This window comes from Tasmannia lanceolata, unplaced genomic scaffold, assembly GCF_043159265.1.
Source record: "Tasmannia lanceolata isolate RefF3 unplaced genomic scaffold, GAP_Taslan_0.1 ptg000026l, whole genome shotgun sequence".
NCBI lineage: Eukaryota > Viridiplantae > Streptophyta > Magnoliopsida > Canellales > Winteraceae > Tasmannia > Tasmannia lanceolata.
In genome coordinates, this window is record NW_027518703.1 from 3,916,529 (window position 1) to 3,939,002 (window position 22,474).

At 45.8% G+C, this 22,474-nt stretch overlaps 1 protein-coding gene and 1 long non-coding RNA gene across 2 annotated transcripts in view; one reads left to right on the forward strand and one right to left on the reverse strand.

The window, feature by feature from the left end:
• The window catches only part of LOC143858381 (uncharacterized), a 77,803-nt gene that overhangs the window by 10,297 nt on the left and 45,032 nt on the right, over window positions 1-22,474 (reverse strand). The window lies entirely within an intron of this gene.
• On the forward strand, window positions 12,797-18,639 carry LOC143858671 (UDP-glycosyltransferase 74F2-like). The gene is made up of 2 exons (XM_077369374.1): window positions 12,797-13,576; window positions 17,416-18,639. The coding sequence occupies exons 1-2, from the start codon at window positions 12,929-12,931 to the stop codon at window positions 18,142-18,144; spliced, it is 1,377 nt and encodes a 458-aa protein (XP_077225489.1). The 5' UTR covers window positions 12,797-12,928; the 3' UTR covers window positions 18,145-18,639.

A 22,474-nucleotide genomic window follows, 5' to 3' on the forward strand; every position in this document is an offset into this window, starting at 1 on the left:
AGGCCTTTCAAGGCTCAGATCGAAGGGTAATAACTTCTGTCTGAATTACCACTCTTAAAAACTCGCTCTGCACTCCTGCTCGTACTGACTTGAATGTCGAAGCGCCTGTCCGGAGTAACGACTCCGGGTTGGCCTTCTGACCTCGTGTGCTCTTGTGCAGGACTTCAGCTCTTTCACTTCGGCTCCTCGGGTCCTCCAGCTCAGCTCTTACATCACTGCAGTATCTGTTACCGATTTTAGGCCTAACAGATTGGCGCCATCTGTGGGACCACGAACTAAAATCTGTTTGAATCCCTTATACAAAATGGCAGGGCGGAAGAGTGCTAGGGTACCAACTGCACGAACTACCCGAGCCGTAATACCCCGTAGGACCCGGAGCGAGCGAATCGCCTCCCAGGTGGTGGTTCCCTCTGGTACAGCAGAGCAGAGCCACGCTCATTCGGGACACCTCGATCCTGCGCCCACTCCGGATCAAGTTCAACCTCTCTTTCAACAAATGACAGCTCTTGTCGGTCAGCACCAACAACTAATCCAAGCGCCTCCCCAACATTCTCCGGAAGCTCCACGACCTATACAGGAAAGGTCGATTGCCCACAGGGGAGAGCCAGCGCGCCCCAGTAGAGACCGGACCCACCAGTCCACGAGGCAAGTCCATCACTCCAGAACCAGACATGCCCATACAGAGCCTCACCACCGCCGGAGGTCACGGTCAAAAGCATCTAGCCCAGGAAGACCACGCACCGCAAGAAAAATCCCGTCCTCATCGAAGGAGTCCAGAAAGTCAGACCGGCTCCACGGCAAGCCCATCGATGGAGAAAAACAAGTCTTCGGGCCGAGCAAACCGAAGAGCTGATCTGATGCTACGGAGGATAGAAAAAATAGACCACCGTATAGAAGAACTGGCAAAGGATCAGGGCCGGCCTGCTGCGAGGGCGTTCTCAAGCAGAATGCCGTTCTCCGACGATGTTATGAACGCGCCGGCGCCCACGGGGTTTAAAATGCCGACTGTCCCGCAATATGACGGGACCACTGACCCCGTGGACCATTTAGAAACGTTGAGGACAATGATGCTCCTCCATGGCGCGTCCGATGACTTCCTCTGTAGAGCATTTTCGACCACACTGACTGGTGCAGCCCGGGACTGGTACTCAAGGATCAAACCGAACTCCATCAGCAACTTTGAAGACTTTGGGGACAATCTAGTCAGTCATTTCATGAGCAGCCGGAGGCTAAGGAAAATAACAGCATCCCTAATGGCCTTGCGGCAGGAGGATAACGAACCTCTGAAGGCGTTCGTCAGCCGTTTCAACAGGGAGGCACTCCAAGTGCCGAATTTGGATCCCTCAGCCGCCATGAACGCGCTCCTCGTAGGCTCTAGATCCAACGATTTCCGCAGATCGGTTGCTCGCCAAAACCCACACTCACTGGTGGATCTGATGGCCGGAGCTGAAGAATATATAACAGTGGAAGAGACCTTGGTAGCCTTGGACTCAAATCGGAGGAGAACCTCTGAAGACAAGAACCCTACCAAGCAGCGTAGGGATGATAAGGCCCCCAGAAGAGAGAGGTCTCCCCAGAGGAGGGAAGAGAACTTTACCCTTCTCAACACCTCCCGGAGACACATACTGGCCACGATCAGAGGAGAAGAGTTCGTAAGGTGGCCGACCAGAATGATCTCCAAGGGAAATAAAAGGGATAAATCGAAGTATTGTCGGTTCCACAGGGACCACGAGCACGACACAGACGAGTGCTGGCAGCTCAAGGAAGAAATCGAGCTGCGGATTGGGCGGGGATACTTGAAAAAGTATGTCAAAGGTGACGGCCACAGAAGAGAACGCAGAGAAAAGAGCCCCTAGGGTTAGAGCCCTCGGCGGTCACTGCCGCCCCCTGCACGAGATCAATCTCCCCCGCCATCCAGTCCACAACCAAAGGCACGCCGATCCCAGCCAAAGGGGGTCATCAGCACGATTTTGGGCGGACCGGCCGCTGGGGGCACATCATCTGCTGCTCGAAAAGCATACGCACGCCGAGTCAACGCCGTGCAAACATGCAGCAAAAAGATGAAGACGGAGAATGAAATCTCCTTCTCAGATGCGGATCTCGACAACTTGATACTTCCTCACGACGACGCCCTTGTCCTAACGATGCTAGTCGCGAACTGGGAACTGAAGAAAATCCTTGTCGACAACGGGAGTTTGGCAGATATCCTGTACTATCATGCTTTCAAGAAAATGATGATAGGTGACGACCGCTTGAGGCCGGCAAACTCAGATCTGTTTGGTTTCTCAGGGGAGGTCGTGAAAGTAGAATGACAGATTTAACTCCCAGTCCTCGTCGGAGAGCCGCCCTATGCAGCATTCGCGATGGTCAACTTCCTGGTAGTGAGGGTTACTTCGGTCTATAACGCTATCTTGGGACGACCCGGCCAGAACTTAATCCGCGCCGTCGCTTCAGCGTATCACCAGAAAATGAAGTTCATAATGCCAAACGGCATGGAAGAAGTCAGGGGAGACCAACCACAGTCCAGGGAGTGCTATGCCATGGCACTCAAGGGCAAAAATGTGGTGGAATCGCTGCCGATTGAGCTACTCGATCTGAGGGACGAAGCCCAGGTGACGAAGCCCGCCGAAGACCTCATCTACATCCCTCTGTGCAAAGGTGATAATGAGAAAGTCGTCCAGATCGGCTCCTCTCTAGGCAGCAGCACTCGGCATAGCCTCACCCATTTTCTTCAAGACAACGCAGACGTTTTTGCATGGGCACCAACGGACATGCCTGGCATAGACCCGGCAGTCAGCACACACAGGCTTGATGTCGATCCCACCTGCAGGCCGGTGAAACAAAAAAGAAGACATTTTGCCCTGGAAAGGCGACAGGCGATCAAGGAAGAAGTGGAGAGGCTCTTAAGAGCTGACTTCATTCGAGAAATCCAATACCCGGACTGGCTGGCAAACGTGGTCCTGGTAAAAAAGACCAATGGGAAGTGGAGGACCTGCGTTGATTTCACCGATCTGAATAAAGCCTGTCCCAAGGACAGCTACCCGCTCCCGAAAATCGATCAGCTCATTGATGCCACCGTAGGTCACGAACTACTGAGCTTCATGGACGCTTTCTCCGGATACAACCAAATCAGAATGTATGAATCGGATATACCAAAGACCTCCTTCATAACAGATCAGGGAACATACTGTTACCACGTCATGCCCTTCGGCCTGAAGAATGCCGGGGCCACCTATCAAAGGCTCGTGAATACCCTCTTCCAGAAACAGATCGGCCGTAACATGGAAGTCTATGTGGACGATATGCTAGTCAAAAGCCGAAGCGTGCAAGATCATGTCTCCGACCTGAGGGAAACATTCCAAGTCTTAAGAGAGCACAACATGAAGCTGAACCCCACCAAGTGCACTTTCGGCGTCAGCTCGGGAAAGTTCTTAGGGTTTATGGTAAGCCAAAGAGGGATAGAGACCAATCCAGAAAAAATCAAGACCGTGGTGGAGCTCACTCCACCGAAAACCATCAGAGAAGTACAACGGCTAACCGGGATGGTGGCCGCGCTGGCGTGCTTCATCTCAAAGTCTGCAGAGAGATGCCTGCCTTTCTTCAACGCCATCAAAGGGATCAAGACAACACCCTGGACAGAGGAGTGCCAGATCACATTCGAGGAACTGAAGTAGTACTTGTCCTCCCCACCACTGTTGACAAAGCCAGAGCCGGGGGAGGAGCTGCTCCTGTACCTGTCCGGAAGCCCCATGGCATTGGCAGCCGTGCTAGTTCGAGAAGAGCACAAACATCAGAAACCGATCTACTATGTCAGCAAGGTCCTGCACGATGCTGAGACCAGGTACCAGCGGGTTGAGAAACTAGCGTACGCCCTGATCATGGCGGCCAGAAAACTGAGGCCATATTTTCAAGCCCACACAATAAAGGTCCTAACCGACCAGCCACTCAGGCAAGTTCTCCACAGACCGGACACCTCGGGGCGTCTTGTAAAATGGGCTGTGGAACTGAGCAAATTTGACATCCAGTACCTGCCTAGGCCAGCCATAAAAGCTCAAGTGCTGGCAGACTTCGTGGCTGAATGCACCATCCCCGAGCAGAGCGCCGAATTCGAAACTGTCCAAACCCCGGTTGTGGAGAAAGTAACTACAACTGGAGAACGAACAGAAGCCGAGACTGAACCAGTAAGAACAGAAATTGTCCCCGTACCGGCAGAGCAGGACCCATCGACCATCGAACCACTCTGGAAAGTGTACGTGGACGGATCTTCAAACAAGGGTGGCTGTGGAGCCGGTCTGATTCTTACTGGGCCTGACAACTTCGCTCTGGATTACACCCTAAGGTTCGGATTCCGTGCGTCCAATAATGAGGCAGAGTATGAGGCCCTCCTCGCCGGAATGAACTAGCAGTCCAGACCAGCGCTCAAAGACTGAAGGCGTAATGCGACTCCCAGCTGATTGCGAACCAGAACCAAGGAGTCTATGAGGCCCGCGACGAGCGCATGATTAAATATCTCTCCAAGGTCCGCCAGTTGGCTAGTAAGTTCAAAGACTTCGAGGTCGTCAGGATTCCTAGAACGGAAAATGCAAAGGCTGATGTGCTATCTAAGCTGGCAGCATCCGGTTACACCGCTCTAGGAACTATATGTATGGAGTTTCTGCAGAAATCTAGTATCGAGAATGAGACCGTCGAGGTAATGAAGGTCGAGCACGAGCCGCGCTGGATGGACGAAATCATCGAGTACCTATGTAGCGGGAAGCTTCCCGAAGCGAAGAAGGAAGCCCGCAAAGTAGTACAGAGAGCAGCCCAATATTCCCTCGATGGTGAGAGCCTGTACAAAAAGGTCGTACACCCTCCCATACCTAAAGTGCCTTCGGCCAAGCAACGCCGCATACGCCCTACAAGAGACGCACAAAGGGATTTGTGGGGAACACCTAGGGGGCAAGGCCGTGGCAATCAAAGTGCTGCTGAGAGGCCTGTACTGGCCAACCTTAAGGCAAGACACACTGGACCTGGTCAAGAAGTGCGAGAGATTCCAAAAGTTCTCTCCCACCATCCACCAACCTGGTGTATCTATGGCACCGATCATCAGCCCACTCCCTTTCGCAGTATGGGGGATGGACATCTTGGGCCCCTTTCCACCAGCCTCCGGGAGACGCGTGTTCGTCGTGGTAGCCATTGACTATTTTACCAAGTGGGTGGAGGCCGAACCTCTAGCTCAGATCACAGAACAAAACGAACAGACATTCTTCTGGAAGTCGGTCGTTTGCAGATTTGGGATACCCCGTGTCTTGATAACGGACAACGGCAGACAGTTCGACTGCCGAAACTTTCAAAAATTCTGCTCTGACTTGATGATCGAACAGAGGTTTACTTCAGTAGTTCACCCTCAGACGAATGGGCAGACAGAAGTAACGAATAGAATCCTGCTTCAGGGGATTAAAAAAAGGCTGGACGAGAAGGCTGGCCGATGGGCAGATGAACTTTATCATGTCCTATGGGCGTATTGTACCACCCCGCGCACATCAACGGGGGAATTACCATTCAACTTGTCCTTTGGGACGGAGGCCGTAATACCCGTCGATGTGGGCGCCCTGTCTCCTAGAGTCACCAACTTTGTACGCCCAATGGTTCCCACCTTGGCATTCCCATCTTCTTTTGATGATTCCAATACACAAGTGATTTTATATCACTAATGTGTTTGATTGTCTAAGTTGTAGATCATGATTGTATAAAGACAAGATTGCTTGGATTGGGGCCAAGAAGCTCTTATTGGACCACATTCGGAAGGCCAAGACATCAGAGATCCAAGACGCATGAAGACTTGAAGCATCGCAATTGAAGATCGAAGTCGTTTTAGAATGTAAAGATCCAATCCTAGTTTAGGTGTTTAGAGGCATAAATAAAGTAAATCACACACCCCTAAATGTTTAGGAGATTGTCCTTGTGGTGTTCCAACACTTTGGAACCCTCATATACAATCCCAACTTTGTGTAGAGTTGGAAGCCCAAATGAATAAGAAACAGAATTGAAAAACCAGCTGCATATAGGCTTCTCGGAACTTCGAGAATATTCTCGGAGCTCCGAGCTCGGAACTCCGAGAAATTCCTCGGAGCTCCGAGATTTGGTCCAGTAACATTTTCTTACCTTCTGTTTCATTTCCCGGAACTCCGAGAGAAATTCTCGGAACTCCGAAACCACTACTTCAGGAAGAAATTATAGTCGTTGGGGTTTTTGCCAGAATTACCACTATGCCCCCAAACGGTCATATTTTGAGTTTTCTATATATATGGGTATTCTAAACTTCCCAACAATCAATCCTAACACTCTAAAAACCTATTGGAATATCCTAAGAGTGTATCAAGCTTGTTTATGCCTCTCATCCTCTAGAATTCGGATTTGGATCATAGGCTCAAATTTGTACATCTTTTTCAAACTTTGTAAACCCTTGTGAGGGATTATTTGTTTGTTTCTTTCTTTATCAAGACGATTGTATTTGGGCGAGTGTTCGGAGAAGCGGAGCCCACTCTCCGTGGTGAGGATTGCCACCAAGGTTAAAGGCAATTGGAATTGTAATCGGCACCGATCTTCGCTGAAGTTAAGAAGATCAAATAGTGAAGCCATCAACGGGTTTGTTTGGTGGAGTGGAGTAGGGCTCATGTTGGAGGACCGAACCACTTTAAATCTCGGGTGCACTATCTCTTATCTCTTGCTTTTCTTTTATTGCACTTAGGATTTAACTTGTGTGCTTAATTTTCATTTTTGATCTCTTAATCTTCAAAATTGGGTTAGAGTTTCCAAAAGCTTAAAACTTGTTAGGAACCTAATTTTACCTCCTCATAAGTTGCCATTAGAATAGTACTCGGGCCTACCCTTGGAATTTCAAACTTCAATGAGCAGCTCAATGGAGATGGGCTCCGCGCAAATCTCGACTTACTGGAAGAAGCCCGGGAAGAGTCCCGAATCAGGGTCGCCGCCTACAAGCAGAAAGTGTCCAACTATCATGATTTGAAGATACGCCCCAGAGAATTCCGAGCAGGGGATCTAGTCATAAGGAAAGCTGCTATCTCCCAACCGAAGAAGGCCGGAAAACTCTCCCCGACCTGGGAGGGGCCGTACCGAGTGAGAGAGGTGATTTGCCTGGGGAGTTATAAACTGGAAACGCTTGAGGATCACCTGCTACCCCATGCCTGGAATTCAAAGAACCTCAGAAAATACTACCAATAGACGGCCACTTGGCATAAAAGCGAATGCCGTTGTAAGCGCTCGAATATGAATGATAAAGAGGATACTGTTTCTTTGTAAATCTCCGAGCAAACCAACTTGGAAACCCAGTTCACTAAAACTTGGGTACACGCTGCTTGGTTCATCCTAGTCCGCCCCCACGAAGATCGGGAGCGCGCTCCTGGTCAGGAACGGGCCCGGACAGAAAAACCAAACCAACTTGGAAACCAAGTTCACTAATACTTGGATACTCGCTGCTTGGTTCGTCCCAGTCCGCCTCCACGAAGATCGGGAGCGCACTCCTGGTCAGGAACGGGCCTGGACAGAAAAAACAAACCAACTTGGAAACCCAGTTCACTAAAACTTGGGTACTTGCTGCTTGGTTCGTCCCCAGTCCGCCTCCACGAAGACTGGGAGCGCACTCTTGGTCAGGAACGGGCCCAGACAGAAAAACCAAACCAACTTGGAAACCCAGTTCACTAAAACTTGGGTACTCGATGCTTGGTTCATCCCAGTCCGCCTCCACAAAGACCGGGAGCGCACTCCTGGTCAGGAATGGGCCCGGACAGAAAAACCAAACCAACTTGGAAACCCAGTTCACTAAAACTTGGGTACTCGCTGCTTGGTTCGTCCCAGTCCTCCTCCACGAAGACCGGGAGCGTACTCCTGGTCAGGAACGGGCCCGGATAGAAAAACCAAACTATCTTGGAAACCCAGTTCACTAAAACTTGGGTACTCGCTGCTTGGTTCGTCCTAGCCCGCCTCTAAGAAGACCGGGAGCGCACTCCTAGTCAGGAATGGGCCCGGACAGAAAAACCAAACTATTCCTGGAAACCCAGTTCACTAAAACTTGGGTACTCGTTGCTTTGTTCGCCTCGGTTCACCTCTACAAAGACTCAGGTCAATTGGAGCTTAAATGTCTGCCTGGAGTATTTTTGGCCCACAGTATTAGAATCAAGCAGTATCAGCCAAGCAGACATAAGTGGACAGTGGACAACAAAATGTAATTTCTATTCATGAAAAAGTAGGGCCTCGAAGGGCCATTACAAAAATAGGACCTCAAAGGGCCATTACAAAAAGTGAGACCTCCAAGGGCCATTACACAAAAGAAAAGAAAAGAGAGGAGCTCAGGACACCCCGTGACCGCCACCCCGTGATGGATGCCCCCGTGGGCCTCTGCGGCAGCGGCAGTGCCCTGCTCGTCGTCGCCAACCACCAACGGATCAGGGAGGACAAGGCCCGTCAAGACCACAGCCGGGTTGGATTCCTTGACCTGCTCAAGACAATTAAAGAATCCCAGTTTGTAGGATTTACTGGAAAAACTAATAAGTTCGTCCTCTTTCTTCCGCACGGCCTCCTCGACGGTCGATGTCTGTCTCTCCCGGGCCCTTTCCCTCTATGCATTAAGGGCTTCGGTGGCCTTCTGCTTCTGGGCAGCCATATCATCTTTGAGACGCTGTACCTCCGCTTCCCTCTCTCCAATGGATCTTTGGAGCTCAGCTGCCTCCTGCATCAGTTGGCCGCTCTCCTCCTCGGACTTAGTAATCGCCTCAGAAAACTTCCAGCTCTTCTCCCAAAAGTCATTGTAATACAGTCCGATCTGCAGACAAGCGTTAAAAAAAACAAACATATGTAGTAATAATACATGCCATCTTACCTGATAAAGTGAAGAGAAGATGGCCTCGTCGGCCGCGGCTGGAGGTTCGTTTAGAACCTGGAGCTTGTCTATGTTCAGGAGACCCTTGGTGAAGATCTCCACAGCTACCCGGCTCTCACCCAGGCCGGTGTCGCTCTTCTGAACGGCCCAGTTGGGCTGAAAAACAATATCCCCAGACATCGCCGGGGGGGGGGCTCCGGTGGATGCTCCCCCCGACTTCGAAGACCCCGCTCCTCGGTCGTAAGCGCCGACCAGCTTCATCGAAGGCTTGCCCTTTGGGGGCGGCGTGTCCTGTGTCGAAGCAGGACTCGAGATTTCGGCGGCTTTCATTTTCTAGCCCTGCTGGGCCCTTCCAAAAGCTCCTTGCCTCACCTTCTCCAGCTTCAACTGTGTCTGCATCTCTGAAAGTCAACATGGACGAACAAAAATGGTCAGAAGCAAAAAGTTGGAAAAAGAGTTTAAAAGCAAGACTAGCCACATACGTGCCGGGGTCGCAGTACTAATGCCAAGCCCGACCAGAACCTCTTCCCTAGAGAATTCCGCACAATGTATGAGGCCCTCCCGGTGCAGCTCCTCAGAAACTAGGGCGAACGTTTCCATATCCTCGCCCTCAAGGAGCGGCTTGCGGTTCATCGCAAGTGTGTCTGGGGTGTCCCATTTTAGAGGAACCGGCCAGGGCTTGGTGGGCTCCCTATCCTCTACATAGAAGAACCTATTCTTCCATAGATGTATGGAGGACGGAATACCAGTGATCATTTTCACCTCAGGGCGCTGGCTACTGTAAATCCAACCCCGGTCCTTGTGCCTCTTCAGGTGCGCGCACATGCGGAACAACGACACAGACAAACTTTTTTGAAGCCGGCCCTGGACAAGGTATATAAACCCGATCAGCATCCTCCATGAGTTCGGCGCGACCTGAGCCGGAGCCAGCCCGTAATATTGAGGGACCACGACGAAGAATGGGTGCAGCGGGAACCTGAGGCCGGCCCTCAACGACTCGTCATATATACAGACTTCGGAGCTGACGTTGCAAGCCCTATCTTCCTCTATCGTGGCCCTCAGACCAAATCTTTGGGCAATACAGTACCTATCCCTAATGTCCCCCAGCCTGGACTCATCAATGATATTCTCCTCGTAAAGAGCCTGAACGTTGTATTGGGGATTGGCGTCCATCCGGGCCCTAGCTACGACCTCAACGGCCCGGCCCGGGAGGAACGTTGTGGACGCCTCGGCGGCGTCACTACCAACGCTCGCCTCTGCTCGGAAGAAACTATCCGTCGGGGGTGGAGTATTATTCAAGTCCAAAATCACCTCGTCCCCACTATCTATGACCTCCACGCTAACTTCAGGACTCGCCATATAGGGGCCGGGAACCCTGGTCGGAATAGTTCGAGTCCTCTCCGACGAGCCAGATGCCGAACTACTAGAGGACCCGGACTCCCCTGAATCATACCTAGAACCGGACTGAGAACTTGAAGCAATATTGGACATAAAGAACACTGAAAGAAATCAAATAGCTACACTAAAAGAAGGATTACCGGCCTGAAGAGAAAGGCTCCTAACTCGCGGACGACCACAACCTGGGGCTATCGGAACCGAACAGGCGGAGCAAGGAAGAAAAAGAAAAAAGGAGAGAAAGCGAGAGAGTAAAAGTGAAATGTGAAAGGTGAAAACCCCCTTTTATAGGCCTTGGCTTAAGGCGGTTCGCACTAATGGAAGGCACGCGCTTCGAGGGCCCTTGCATGATGCCACGTGTTTCTCATTTATGGAGGGCTCGCGTGCCGAGGTGGAAAACGCGCGTACAGTAGTCGGAACACGGTCAGGTTACTTAAACTGCTTGAGCGCGGGATACCTTTGGAGTAGTTGTGTCCGGTCCAAACCGTACACAAAAATCTGCCCGGCCCAAGCCGGACAGAATATGGCGCATTCGCTAAACGACAAGAATCTGCCCGGCCCATGCTGGACAGAATATGGCGCATTCGCTAAACGACAAGAATTTACCCGGCCCAAGCCGGACAGAATATGACGCATTCGCTAAACGACAAGAATCTGCCCGGCCCAAGGTGGACAGAATATGGCGCATTCGCTAAACGACAAGAATCTGCTCGGCCTAAGCAGGATAGACGGCTTAGCCGGACAGATTTCCCAGGCCGGACACACGGCCTAGCCGAACAGATTTTCTAGGCCGGACACATGGATTCGCCGGACAGATTTCCTATGCCGGACACACGGCCTAACCGGACAGATTTTCCGGACAGATTTCCCAGGCCGGACAGACGGCTTAGCCGGACAGATTTCCCAGGCCGGACACACGGCCTAGCCGGACAGATTTTCTAGGCCGAATAGACGGATTCGCCGGACAGAATTCCTAGGCCGGACACACCGCCTAGCCGGACAGATTTTCCGGACAGATTTCCCAGGCCGGACACACCGCCTAGCCGGACAAATTTTCCTGACAGATTTCCCAGGCCGGACAGACGGCTTAGCCGGACAGACTTTCCATCAAACCATCCCGGACACTGGCTCATTCTACCATTTAAGAATACAACCCCTCACACTTCCCCAAATCACTACAATGACTTGGAGAACTGGGGGGCAACTGATGAGGTACAAAAACAACAACCAATGAGCTGTCGACACGTGGCCCCGGGAGGGCCCACCAAAAACCCAACTGCTGCGCAGGGGTAATCTGGTAATTGCCTGAATAGTGGGTGAACCTAAACCTACAGAGGGTCCGACACCTGTCCTGGGGTAGGTAATCCAACCACTCCAGGCCCTCTTCTATAAAAGGCCTTTCAAGGCTCAGATCGAAGGGTAATAACTTCTGTCTGAATTACCACTCTTAAAAACTCGCTCTGCACTCCTGCTCGTACTGACTTGACTGTCGAAGGGCCTGTCCAGAATAACTACTCCGGGTTGGCCTTCTGACCTCGTGTGCTCTTGTGTAGGACTTCAGCTCCTTCACTTCGGCTCCTCAGGTCCTCCAGCTCAGCTCTTAAGTCACTGCCGTATCTGTTACTGATTTTAGGCCTAACAGGGGGATTTGCTAGAGTCCATCGCAGAGAGTAATTTGCGGATGGTCTGTTGTGTGTTAGACCAGTCACCACATGAATGAAGACAAAAGCTGCTGAAAAGTGAGCTTGTGTGGTTGGTCTGACGACATGCAACAGAGCATCCGCGAAATGCCTTCTGTGATGGAAGCTAGCAAATCCCATTTTATGGAGCCTTGATCTTATTTGATCTTATTTTATGGAGGTCACGCAAGCAACCCATTATTGCTTGATCGAGTAGTGGTAATAAGATCTTCTGAATGTGGTTGTCGATGTCATGTGGATATGTCTCTTTTATGGGTGTTCGGTTTTCATATTCGACAGCTATAGGGGTTTCTTTTGACATCTTCTGAGCAACCTACAGAAGGCTAATCCCTTTTTTCATAGTCATACAAAACATGTGGAGATTGATAATCACTTTGACACGATTATGAAAACCAATTGTTAGTGGTGCGCTGATTATTGGACTAAATATTAAACATTATTTTGAGTCCAACAATCTCACTTTTCAGCAGATTTTGTCTTCATTCACGAGGTGGCTGCTGCCAGATGCGGATGGTCTTAAAAGATACTGCAATCGTTTATAGTTCAATCCTTTATATTGCAATCGTTTTGGCTACCGAACTTTTTTGTTTTGGGCAATTAGTCTTAAAAGAAAAAACCACTAAAAAGGACGTCCTACTCCTGATGAACAAACGTGGTTCATTTGTCATCTTTCCTTTGAAAAGTCATTATCTTGACCATCATCCATAAAACCTTCATAACGCGCGTACTGATGTCATCTAGATACAAAAGAAACAAAATGTGTTGTGGGTAATACGAAAACTACACCAACAATTTAATTACCATTGAAAGAAGACTACTACAGCTCTAACCTTCAAGATCCATGTGGAAAGATCTCTAGTCCTATAAAAGGTGACTCCTCCCTCAAACCTTCAAGATCCATGTGCTAAGATCTGTACTAATCTACAGAAGGAAAACAAAAATTAGGGTTCAAGTGATGGAGGAGAAAAGAGAGAAAGCCCCCCATGTTCTTGTAGTCCCCTATCCAGCCCAAGGTCACATAAACCCACTACTCCAATTTGCTAAACGCTTAGCTTCAAAAGGCATCAAAGTCACACTTGCCAACACCATCTACCTCACCAAATCCATGAAAGCCAAAACCGGCCTAGTCGCCATTGAGACTATCTCAGACGGTTTCGACGAAGGCGGGTTCGAATCATCAGAAAGTACTGAGACCTACCATGAACGTCTCAAAGAGTTTGGAACAAAAACCTTAACTGAGCTAATAGAGAAGCAAAATAGTTCTACTCTTCCCTTTAGTTGTGTTATTTATGATGCCTTTCTTCCTTGGGCTCTAGAGGTGGCAAAAAGGCTAAACTTGCCTGCAGGAGCTTTCTTGACTCAATTGTGTGCCATTAATGTTATATACTACCATGTGTATCTGGGAAAAATTAGTGTAATTCCACAGGAAAGTGGAACAATCTATGTGCCCGGAGTTATGGAGTTTGAAGTTTCTCAGTTGCCGTCTTTTGTTTCGGCACCGGGGAGTTATCCGGCGTTTCGGGAGCTTCTGTTGAACCAGTTCTCTAACTTAGAGAAAGCAGATTGGGTCTTTGTTAACACGTTTGACAGGTTGGAGGGAGAGGTGAGTATTGAATATTTTGAAGAGATAATTTGGTGTGTGTGTGTGTCTATATATATATATATATATATATATATATATAGGGGAAAGTGATTGTGAGCGGCCCCTCATATAAGCTTATATGAGGTGACCGCTAAAAACATGGTGGGCCCACATTTTTTGGGTGATCCGAACCGGTCATTTGATAGGCCCTGACATAGATAGGGGGTGCCCAAAAAATCAGCTCCATAGGATCATCCCAACCCTTCAAACTGCGGAGGTGAAAGAGGGGAAAATGGGCGGGTATAAATTTGCCCACTTATCCGTCCATTTTCCCCTCTTTCACCTCCACAGTACGAAGGGTTGGGATGATCCTATGGAGCTGATTTTTTGGGCACCTCTTATCTATGTCAGGGCCTATCAAATGACCGGTTCGGATCACCCCAAAAATGTGGGCCCATCATGTTTTTAGCGGTCACCTCATATAAGCTTATATGAGGGGCCGCTCACAATCACTTTCCCCATATATATATATATATATATATATGGGGAAAGTGATTGTGAGCGGCCCCTCATATAAGCTTATATGAGGTGACCGCTAAAAACATGATGGGCCCACATTTTTGGGGTGATCCGAACCGGTCATTTGATAGGCCCTGACATAGATAAGAGGTGCCCAAAAAATCAGCTCCATAGGGGAAAATGGACGGGTAAGTGGGTAAATTTATACCCACCCATTTCCCCCTCTTTCACCTCCGCAGTTAGTAGGGTTGGGATGATCCTATGGAGCTGATTTTTTGGGCACCCCCTATCTACGTCAGGGCCTATCAAATGACCGGCTCGGATCACCCCAAAAATGTGGGGCCACCATGTTTTTAGCAGTCACCTTATATAAGCTTATATGAGGGGCCGCTCATATATATATATATATATATATATATATATATATATATATATATATATATATATATATATATATATGAGGAAATGGTTTGTTAGCAGCTGCTCAGATAAGCTTATCTGAGCAGACCTCACAAACCATAGGGGGCCCACATTTTGGGGGTGATCCTAAGCATTCATTTGGAAGGCCCCATCATGGATGGGGTGTACCAAAAATCAGCTCCATTTGATCATCCTAACCCTTCCATTTGTGGAGGGAAAAAATGAGTAGATTTGTGGACAAACAGTAGCTGTCCATTTTTCCCTCCACAAATGGACATCCTAAGATGATCCAATGGAGCTGATTTTTGGTACACACCCCATCCATGATGAGGCCTTCCAAATGAATGCTTAGGATCACCCCCAAAATGTGGGCCACCCTATGGTTTGTTAGGTCTGCTCAGATAAGCTTATCTAAGCACCTACTTACAAACCATTTCCTATATATATATATATATATATATGTGTGTGTGTGTGTGTGTGTGTGTGTGTGTGTGTGTGTGTGTGTGCGTGTGTGTGTGTGTGGCTACACAAACCATAGTGGGGGTCACATTTTTTGGCGGATCCAAAGCATTCATTTGGAAGGCCCTTTCGTGGATAGGATATGTACCAAAAAACAACCATTTGGGATCATCGAAACCCTGCCACATGTGAAAGGAAAAAATGGGCAGAAATAGTGTCTGTCCTTTTTCTCCTCCAACTTTGATAGGGTTAAGATGATCTTATATGGTACACACCACATCCATGGAAGGGCCTTCCAAATGAATGGTTTGGATCCCCCAAAAAATGTGGCTCTCTCTCTCTCTCTCTCTCTCCCTCTCTCTCTCTCTCTCTCTCTCTCTCTCTCTCTCTCTATATATATATATATATATATATATATATATATATATATATATATATATATATATATATATATAAGGAAAGTGTTCTTGAGCTCGAGCTCAGATAATCTTATCTGAGCTCGAGCTAAAAAACACATGTGGCCCCACATTTTTTGGGGTGGTCCAAAGCATTCATTTGGAAGGCCGTACCATGGATAGGGTGTATACCAAAAGTAGCCCTGTCCTCACCCTGCCATTTGTGGAGGGAAAAAATAGGCAGAAACATGGACACACAGTGTCTGTCCATTTTCCCCTCCACCTTTGAAATTAAGATGATCCTATTGAGCTGATTTTTGGTACACACCCTATCTTTTGGTAGTTTATTTAATTTAGAAATTATTCAGTTGCTTGTATAGTCATTGAAGGTGGGAGGAAGTATGAACAATTGAAAATATTCTGCCTAAAAGAAATGGGTGGAAAAGACCAAAACAAATGGGTGATAATATATACCAGCAAATATTTTGTTATATTAATCTTTTGGTACTTTCTTCTCATTTCTTTTATTTAGAAACTACCCAGTCATTTGTACAAACCCATAGTCATTTGTACAACTCATTGAAGGTTGGTGGAAGCTATGAACCATTGAACACAGTCTGCGTAAAAGAGATGGCTGGGAAAGACAAGAAAAGATGTGACATGTAGAAAAGATGTGCCATGGCCGACCCCTTTAGTGTTTTCATGGCTATTTTGTTTAGTTATATGGGTGGGTTTATAATTTCCATTTATTTATTTGTTTTATTGATCTTAGGAGGACATGGTACAAGGAATTCAATTCTTTGTAAAAATCAAAAACCAAAAACGGAAATAATTTCAATTTTCAAGAAAGATTTTCTCATGTATGTAACAAGAAACCCTTTCAAATCCTTTCCCTAATAAGAATTCAAAAGGATTTCTAGATTTTTCTTCTCAAACAGTAATAATATAGTCGGGTAGGATCTAGTGCAATTTGCCAGATGTCTTGAGATATATATATATATATATATATATATATATATATATATATATATATATATATGAGGAAAGTATTGGTGAGCTTAAGCTCACTAAACTTATGGTGACCTTAAGCGCCCAATCACATTGGGGCCTACTTTGTTAGGATGATCCAAAGCATTCATTTGAAAGGCCCTTACATAGATGGGGTGTGTACCAAAAATCAGCTCCATAGGATCATCCTAACCCATACATTTGTAGAGGTCAAAATGGACAGACATTATTTGTCCACAAATCTGCCCATTTTTGTCCTCCACAAATGGAGGGGTTAGGATGATCCTATGGAGCTTTTTTTTGGTACACACCCTATCTATGATAGGGCCTTGCAAATGAATGGTTTGGATCACCACAGAAAATGTGGGACCCATGTGATTGGGGCGCTTAAGCTCACCATAAGTTCGGTGAGCTTAAGCTCACCAACACTTTCCTCTATATATATATATATATATATATATATATATATATATATATAGAGAGAGAGAGAGAGGAAAGGGTTCCTGCTAACGTTAGCAGGTAAGCTTACCTGGTAACATTAATGTAAAACAAGGTGGGCCTACATTGTTGGGGGGATCCAAAGCATTCATTTGGAAGGCCCTTTCATGGATAGGGTGTCCACAAAAAATCTCCTCCATTGGATCATCTTAGGGTGTCCATTTGTGGGGTGAAAAAATGGGCAGATTAGTTGACAAACAATATATGTCCATTTTCACCCCCACAAATGGACATCCTATAATGATCCGATGAAGCTGATTTTTGGTACACACTCAATCCATGATGGGGTCTTTCAAATGAATGCTTAGGATCAGCCCAACAATGTGTCCCACCCTTGTATTACGCTAACGTTAGCAGCTAAGCTAGCTGCATAGCAGGAACCCTATTCTCATATATATATTGTAAGATCTTTTTTCTAAACTTCAAAAGATATATATGTCATTTAAATTATCAAATCAAGATCATTTTAATATGTTATATCGCGATAATTTTTTTAAGCTCTTGCTTGATCTTGGTCTTTATCTTTATTAACACATTTATCATGTCCGGAATTCTAACAAGGTGGTGTCCTGGATGGAGGAGCGGTTTCCTGTGAAGACAATTGGACCAACTGTGCCATCCATGTACCTAGACAAGAAGGTCAACGGGGACAACGCGTATGGTCTCAATTTGTGGAACCCAAATACCGGCACATGTATGAAGTGGCTAGATGCGAGGCCAAATGCATCGGTTGTCTATGTGTCGTTTGGGAGCATTGCAGCGTTGGGACCGGAGCAAATGGAGGAACTAGCATGGGGACTGAATGGGAGTAACAACTACTTCTTGTGGGTGGTGAGAGGGGCAGAGGAAAATAAACTCCCAAACAACTTTGTAGAGGAGACAAGAGAAAAGGGTTTGGTGGTGAACTGGTGCCCCCAATTGGAAGTGTTAGCTCACAAAGCAGTGGGATGCTTTCTGACACATTGTGGGTGGAACTCTACATTGGAGGCATTGAGCTTGGGAGTGCCCTTGGTGGCTATGCCACAGTGGACAGACCAGCCCACTAATGCCAAGTATGTGGAGGAGGTGTGGAGGGTGGGAGTGAGAGCAAAGTTGGATCAGAAGGGCATAGTGAGAAGAGAAGAAGTGGAGTTGAGTATAAAGGAAGTAATGGAAGGTGAAAATAGGGAAGAGTTTAAGAGAAATGCTAGTAAATGGAGGGAGTTAGCTATAGAGGCTGTGGATGAAGGTGGGAGTTCAGATAAGAAGATTGCTGAATTTGTTGCTATCCTAAACAAAGAAGACAAATAGCTTCTGATGCAGAAGCATATGAAAACTTGGTCCGGGCCCACAAGCAATGCCAAGTTTAGCTTTCCTTCTAATTTGGCATGTCTTTTATACTCTTCCTCTAATCTGGCTATTACACATTAGAATCGGTCAAGAGGAGAAGATAGCAAGGCATCCAAGGCAACTTACTATTTTTATGCTTTCGTAAAATAAACAACTTCCCATTTGAGAGGTATTGCAATAGCAAGTACACTAGCCTTATTAGAATGCTGGGCTGGACATGCCTTATTAAAATTTAGCAATTTCCTTCTACACCTCATCCAAAATAACAATTTGCCTTGATGCCCATGTTCTTTCTTTAATTCAAATTGTAAACGGAGTGCCACTCCTATTAACGGATGTGGATTCTATTTTGTTGCTTTTTCTTTCTAATTTGATATTTGTAATTAGGGGAAACTCTCTCTCCTATATATATGGATGAATACAATAATAGAAGAGGCTTCTGGGAATTGAATGAAAGTGTGTTTTAGTTCCTGTGGAGAAAATGTGTTTTTACACTTCTTTCTTGGAGTTTCCTTCCAGTGTGTTTTAGCTTTTTAGCACCACAATTATCTGTCGTATTTTTTTATCAGATAATCATCGTCGTTATCGATTGCACGCCCATCTTGTGTCAATTGGTATCAGATCTAGGCTCTGCGGGAGTTCAATATCTATGGAGCAATTGCAACTGGGTGAAATTCCTATCCTCTATGGCGATGGTGAGTGCGAGTGCACTAGTTGGATCGAGGCTGTCGAGGTGTTGTGAGCCAGAAAGTTTTATTCTGTCTCCCAAGTAGAATGTAGCCAATCACGCCAAATCTTTATGGATACTCATGGAATAAGAGCAACGCAAATTGATAAAACCACCATTCGATAATTCAGAGGAGGTACGTGGTTGTTTCTTGAAAATGTTTGCATCGGGAATGTAATTACAGGCCATAGATTTTCATGGTAGAAAAATGCGTAAGCAAAAAGCCAAAAACGCCAAGGACTTTGCTAGAAAGAAAGTCGCATGCATTCAAAAGACATGGCGAATGTACCGGGCTACGAGGGGATACCAAAGTCACGTTCCTTCCGCGACTATTATTCAAAGTTGGGTTCGTCGGAAAATTGCCCGTTAATATTACTTGCAAATCAAATGAGCTACATATGTCATTCACCAAGCCTGGAGGAATCAAATCACTCGGCATATTTCTCGTGAGCATCAAAATCTACCAATGAAAGATCTAAAGATCATCAATAGCAAATTGGAATGTCAAGTACAAAATTTGACACACCAATTACATGAAGAAAGGGAGTTGTGCCTGGAAATGGAGGGAGCTTTAAGAGACCTTAAGTGGAAGTTCGAGGTTTTGATGCCACACTTGCAACAGTCAGAGTTCGAGGCCTTGATGCCACACTTGCAAGACTCAGAGTGCCGGTAGACGTGCAAATGTATCACGTGAAGGATGAAGATTGGCTCAAACTCGATGATTATCCGGCCCATAATTTTGAGAGTAGAGAGGGCTTCTTTTTGCCTCCACTATTCCGGTTGGACGAGCATATAGAGAGAGCTTGGTTTCTAGCCGAATCAAGGTCCACTGTCCATCCAAAAGTGTCAAATTAATAGCACAGTGGAAGTATCTGAATCGTTGGAAATGACTTCAGTTCGAAGTCGGAGCCAAAGATAAATCTGTTGCAGCTATCGTGATCATTACTCCCGAGATAGTCAACAACACCGAATTAAACTCGAGGTCTAGTTTCTCTCTAGAGGGAGCCACTGATGCAGGAGCATATGACAACTTGGTCCGGCCCACAAGCAATTCTAAGTTTAGCTTTTCTTCTAATTTGGCATGTCCTTTATAATTTTCCTCTAATCTGGCTATTATTACTCAATAGAATCGGTCAAGAGGAGAAGATAGCAAGGCATACAAGGCAACTTACTATTTTTATGCTTTGTAAAATAGACAACATGCCATTTGAGAGGTATTGCAATAGCAAGTACACTAGCCGTATTAGAATGATGGGCTGGACATGCCTTATTCGAATTTAGCAATTGCCCTTTACACCTCATCCAAAATAGCAAGTTGCCTTTATGCCCATGTTCTTTCTTTAATTCAAATTGTAAAAGGAGTGCCACTCCTATTAACGGATGTGGATTCTATTTTGTTGCTTTTTCTTTCTAATTTGCTATTTGTAACTAGGGGAAACTCTCTCTCTCTCTCTTTCTCTCTCCCCTGTATATGTGGATGAATATAATAATAGAAGAGGCTTTTGGGAATGGAATGAAAGTGTGTTCTAGTTCTGCCGGAGAAAATTTGTTTTTGCACTTCTTTCTTGGAGTTTCCCTCCAACGTGGGTAAAGATTTTTTGCACCACTATTTCCTTTCGTATTTTTTTTTTTTTTATCAAAACATCATTGCCGTTATCGATAGCACGCTCGTGCTGCATCAACTTCTTATTGCCCGGTCGAATTGTTGAAAATTTTCATTTATATACCTTTTCTATTTCTATATTAAATAAGCTAGTTCAGCCAGACCTAAGCTTTGCCAAATACTAAGCTTAAAGGCATCTTTGGCTAAAAGTTGATTGCATATGATACTTCTAAAAGTTATTTGCATATAATCTTTTAGGAAAATGATTTTGAAGTTGGATATGATTATATGCAAAATTTGTTGTATTAGGTTTAGAAATGATATAGTGAGTTGGATTCCAAATTAAAGAGGCCTTAATGTCCGATTCGCAAATATAGGATTAAAGTAAAATAATCTTATCTATATGATATATAACTTGAAAAGTGAAAACTTAGGTAACCCTGCGCTTATTTATATTAGAACCTCAATGAAAACTTCCCTTTTGCTATTGAATACTTTACAATGTAAATTTGATTGTAGCTATTAAAAATCTTATAGATGTAAATTCCTCTACACCTATCAATACACTGTAAGAAAATGTGTTTTCACCGGCGTTCGTTAGAAAAACGTCCCTAATATTGTATATACACCGACATTCGTAATTATGGACGGTGAATTGATATTCCCGCGCCACTAACTAGTCCCGTGCAAAAAATACGCCGAATGCGTATACTGACGTTCATTGAGCATCACTAAAGCAAATAAATTACCAACGTTTTTAATGAAAAAACGTCATTAATTAATTAATTTTAACTGTGAGAATTCACCGACATTTCTACAAACATCCCGGAATATTGTCAAGGTAGGGCCCACTATACATGTGTCATCATGTGCGCCGACCAAATAGGTTGATCTAGTGGGCCATCCGATTGCGTTTAAGAGATGCAATGCCTACCCTTGATCCAGAATTTGATTGAAATGATCCAGACACTTTAATCAAAGTTGACTAGAAAATGGCATCTTTTTAGTGAAGGTTCAACTATTGATTATTTTCGATCTTTGATGTAACGGCTGAGGCCTAGTTTGGCTTTCTTGTGATAACTCATCACATCAACGGTCTCGACCATCCCAAAAGATGGTCCGAATCACCATGCAATAACTTGAAAAGGAACCACATGTTGTGCCCGGTTCAAATTTTGAACATGGACCATCCAGTGGGCCCAAGTGTAGTTGAAGCCCATTATTTAGTGGCACCGCATTTAGGTATGGGATATAGAACGTCTGGTGGTCTCACAATAACTGAATGGCTATGGGATCCCACAATTATGCTGCTCTACTCTCGCTTTCCATCCAACCAAAACCAAAATCACTGTCATCTAATTTTCCTTCACTTTCTCTTGACAGCCAAACAACATACATTACACTACAGTTTCAATCCACATACTTTCACTTAGATGCCACATTATGTCCATTTCCTAGCTCCTTTGTCCATGGTGGGAAAACAACCAGGAGCCTAAGGGTACCTTTGGATGTACGTTGTATATATAGCACAAGGAAAGGAAAATATATTCCCATTTCTTTACTTTCCTTTTTCTCCTGATTTTAGAGGAAAGTCAAACAGTGAAAAATGGCTTCCATTTGGAAAATTTGCAGCCAACAAGGTTTGTCACCTGAACAGTAAATGGCAACCAACCAAACAACATTAGGAAAAGGAAAAATTGTCTTTTTACTTTATTTTTTTCATAAAAAAGAGATTTTGGGCCAACCAAATGGATCCAAAATGTTAATTAGTTGCTTTTCATCTTCCATTGAGTTAGTTTACATTTTTAGTTTAATTCATGGATTGTTACTGAGTCCACTTGTTCCTCTAGCAAGTTGAATCAATTGATGCAAGTTTTCAAGTTCACTCAAGTTTTAGTACTGTATTTAAGGCAGGCAATGAGGAGTCACAGCTATCAAGCTTGTAAATGGAATCAACATCC

What these genes read in the sequence shown, in the direction of transcription:
- LOC143858671 (XM_077369374.1), top strand. Translation starts at nt 12,929, where the DNA reads ATGGAGGAGAAAAGAGAGAAAGCCCCCCATGTTCTTGTAGTCCCCTAT. An exon ending in TTGACAGGTTGGAGGGAGAG is followed by an intron (nt 13,577 to 17,415) that starts GTGAGTATTGAA and finishes AATTCTAACAAG; the next exon opens with GTGGTGTCCTGGATGGAGGA.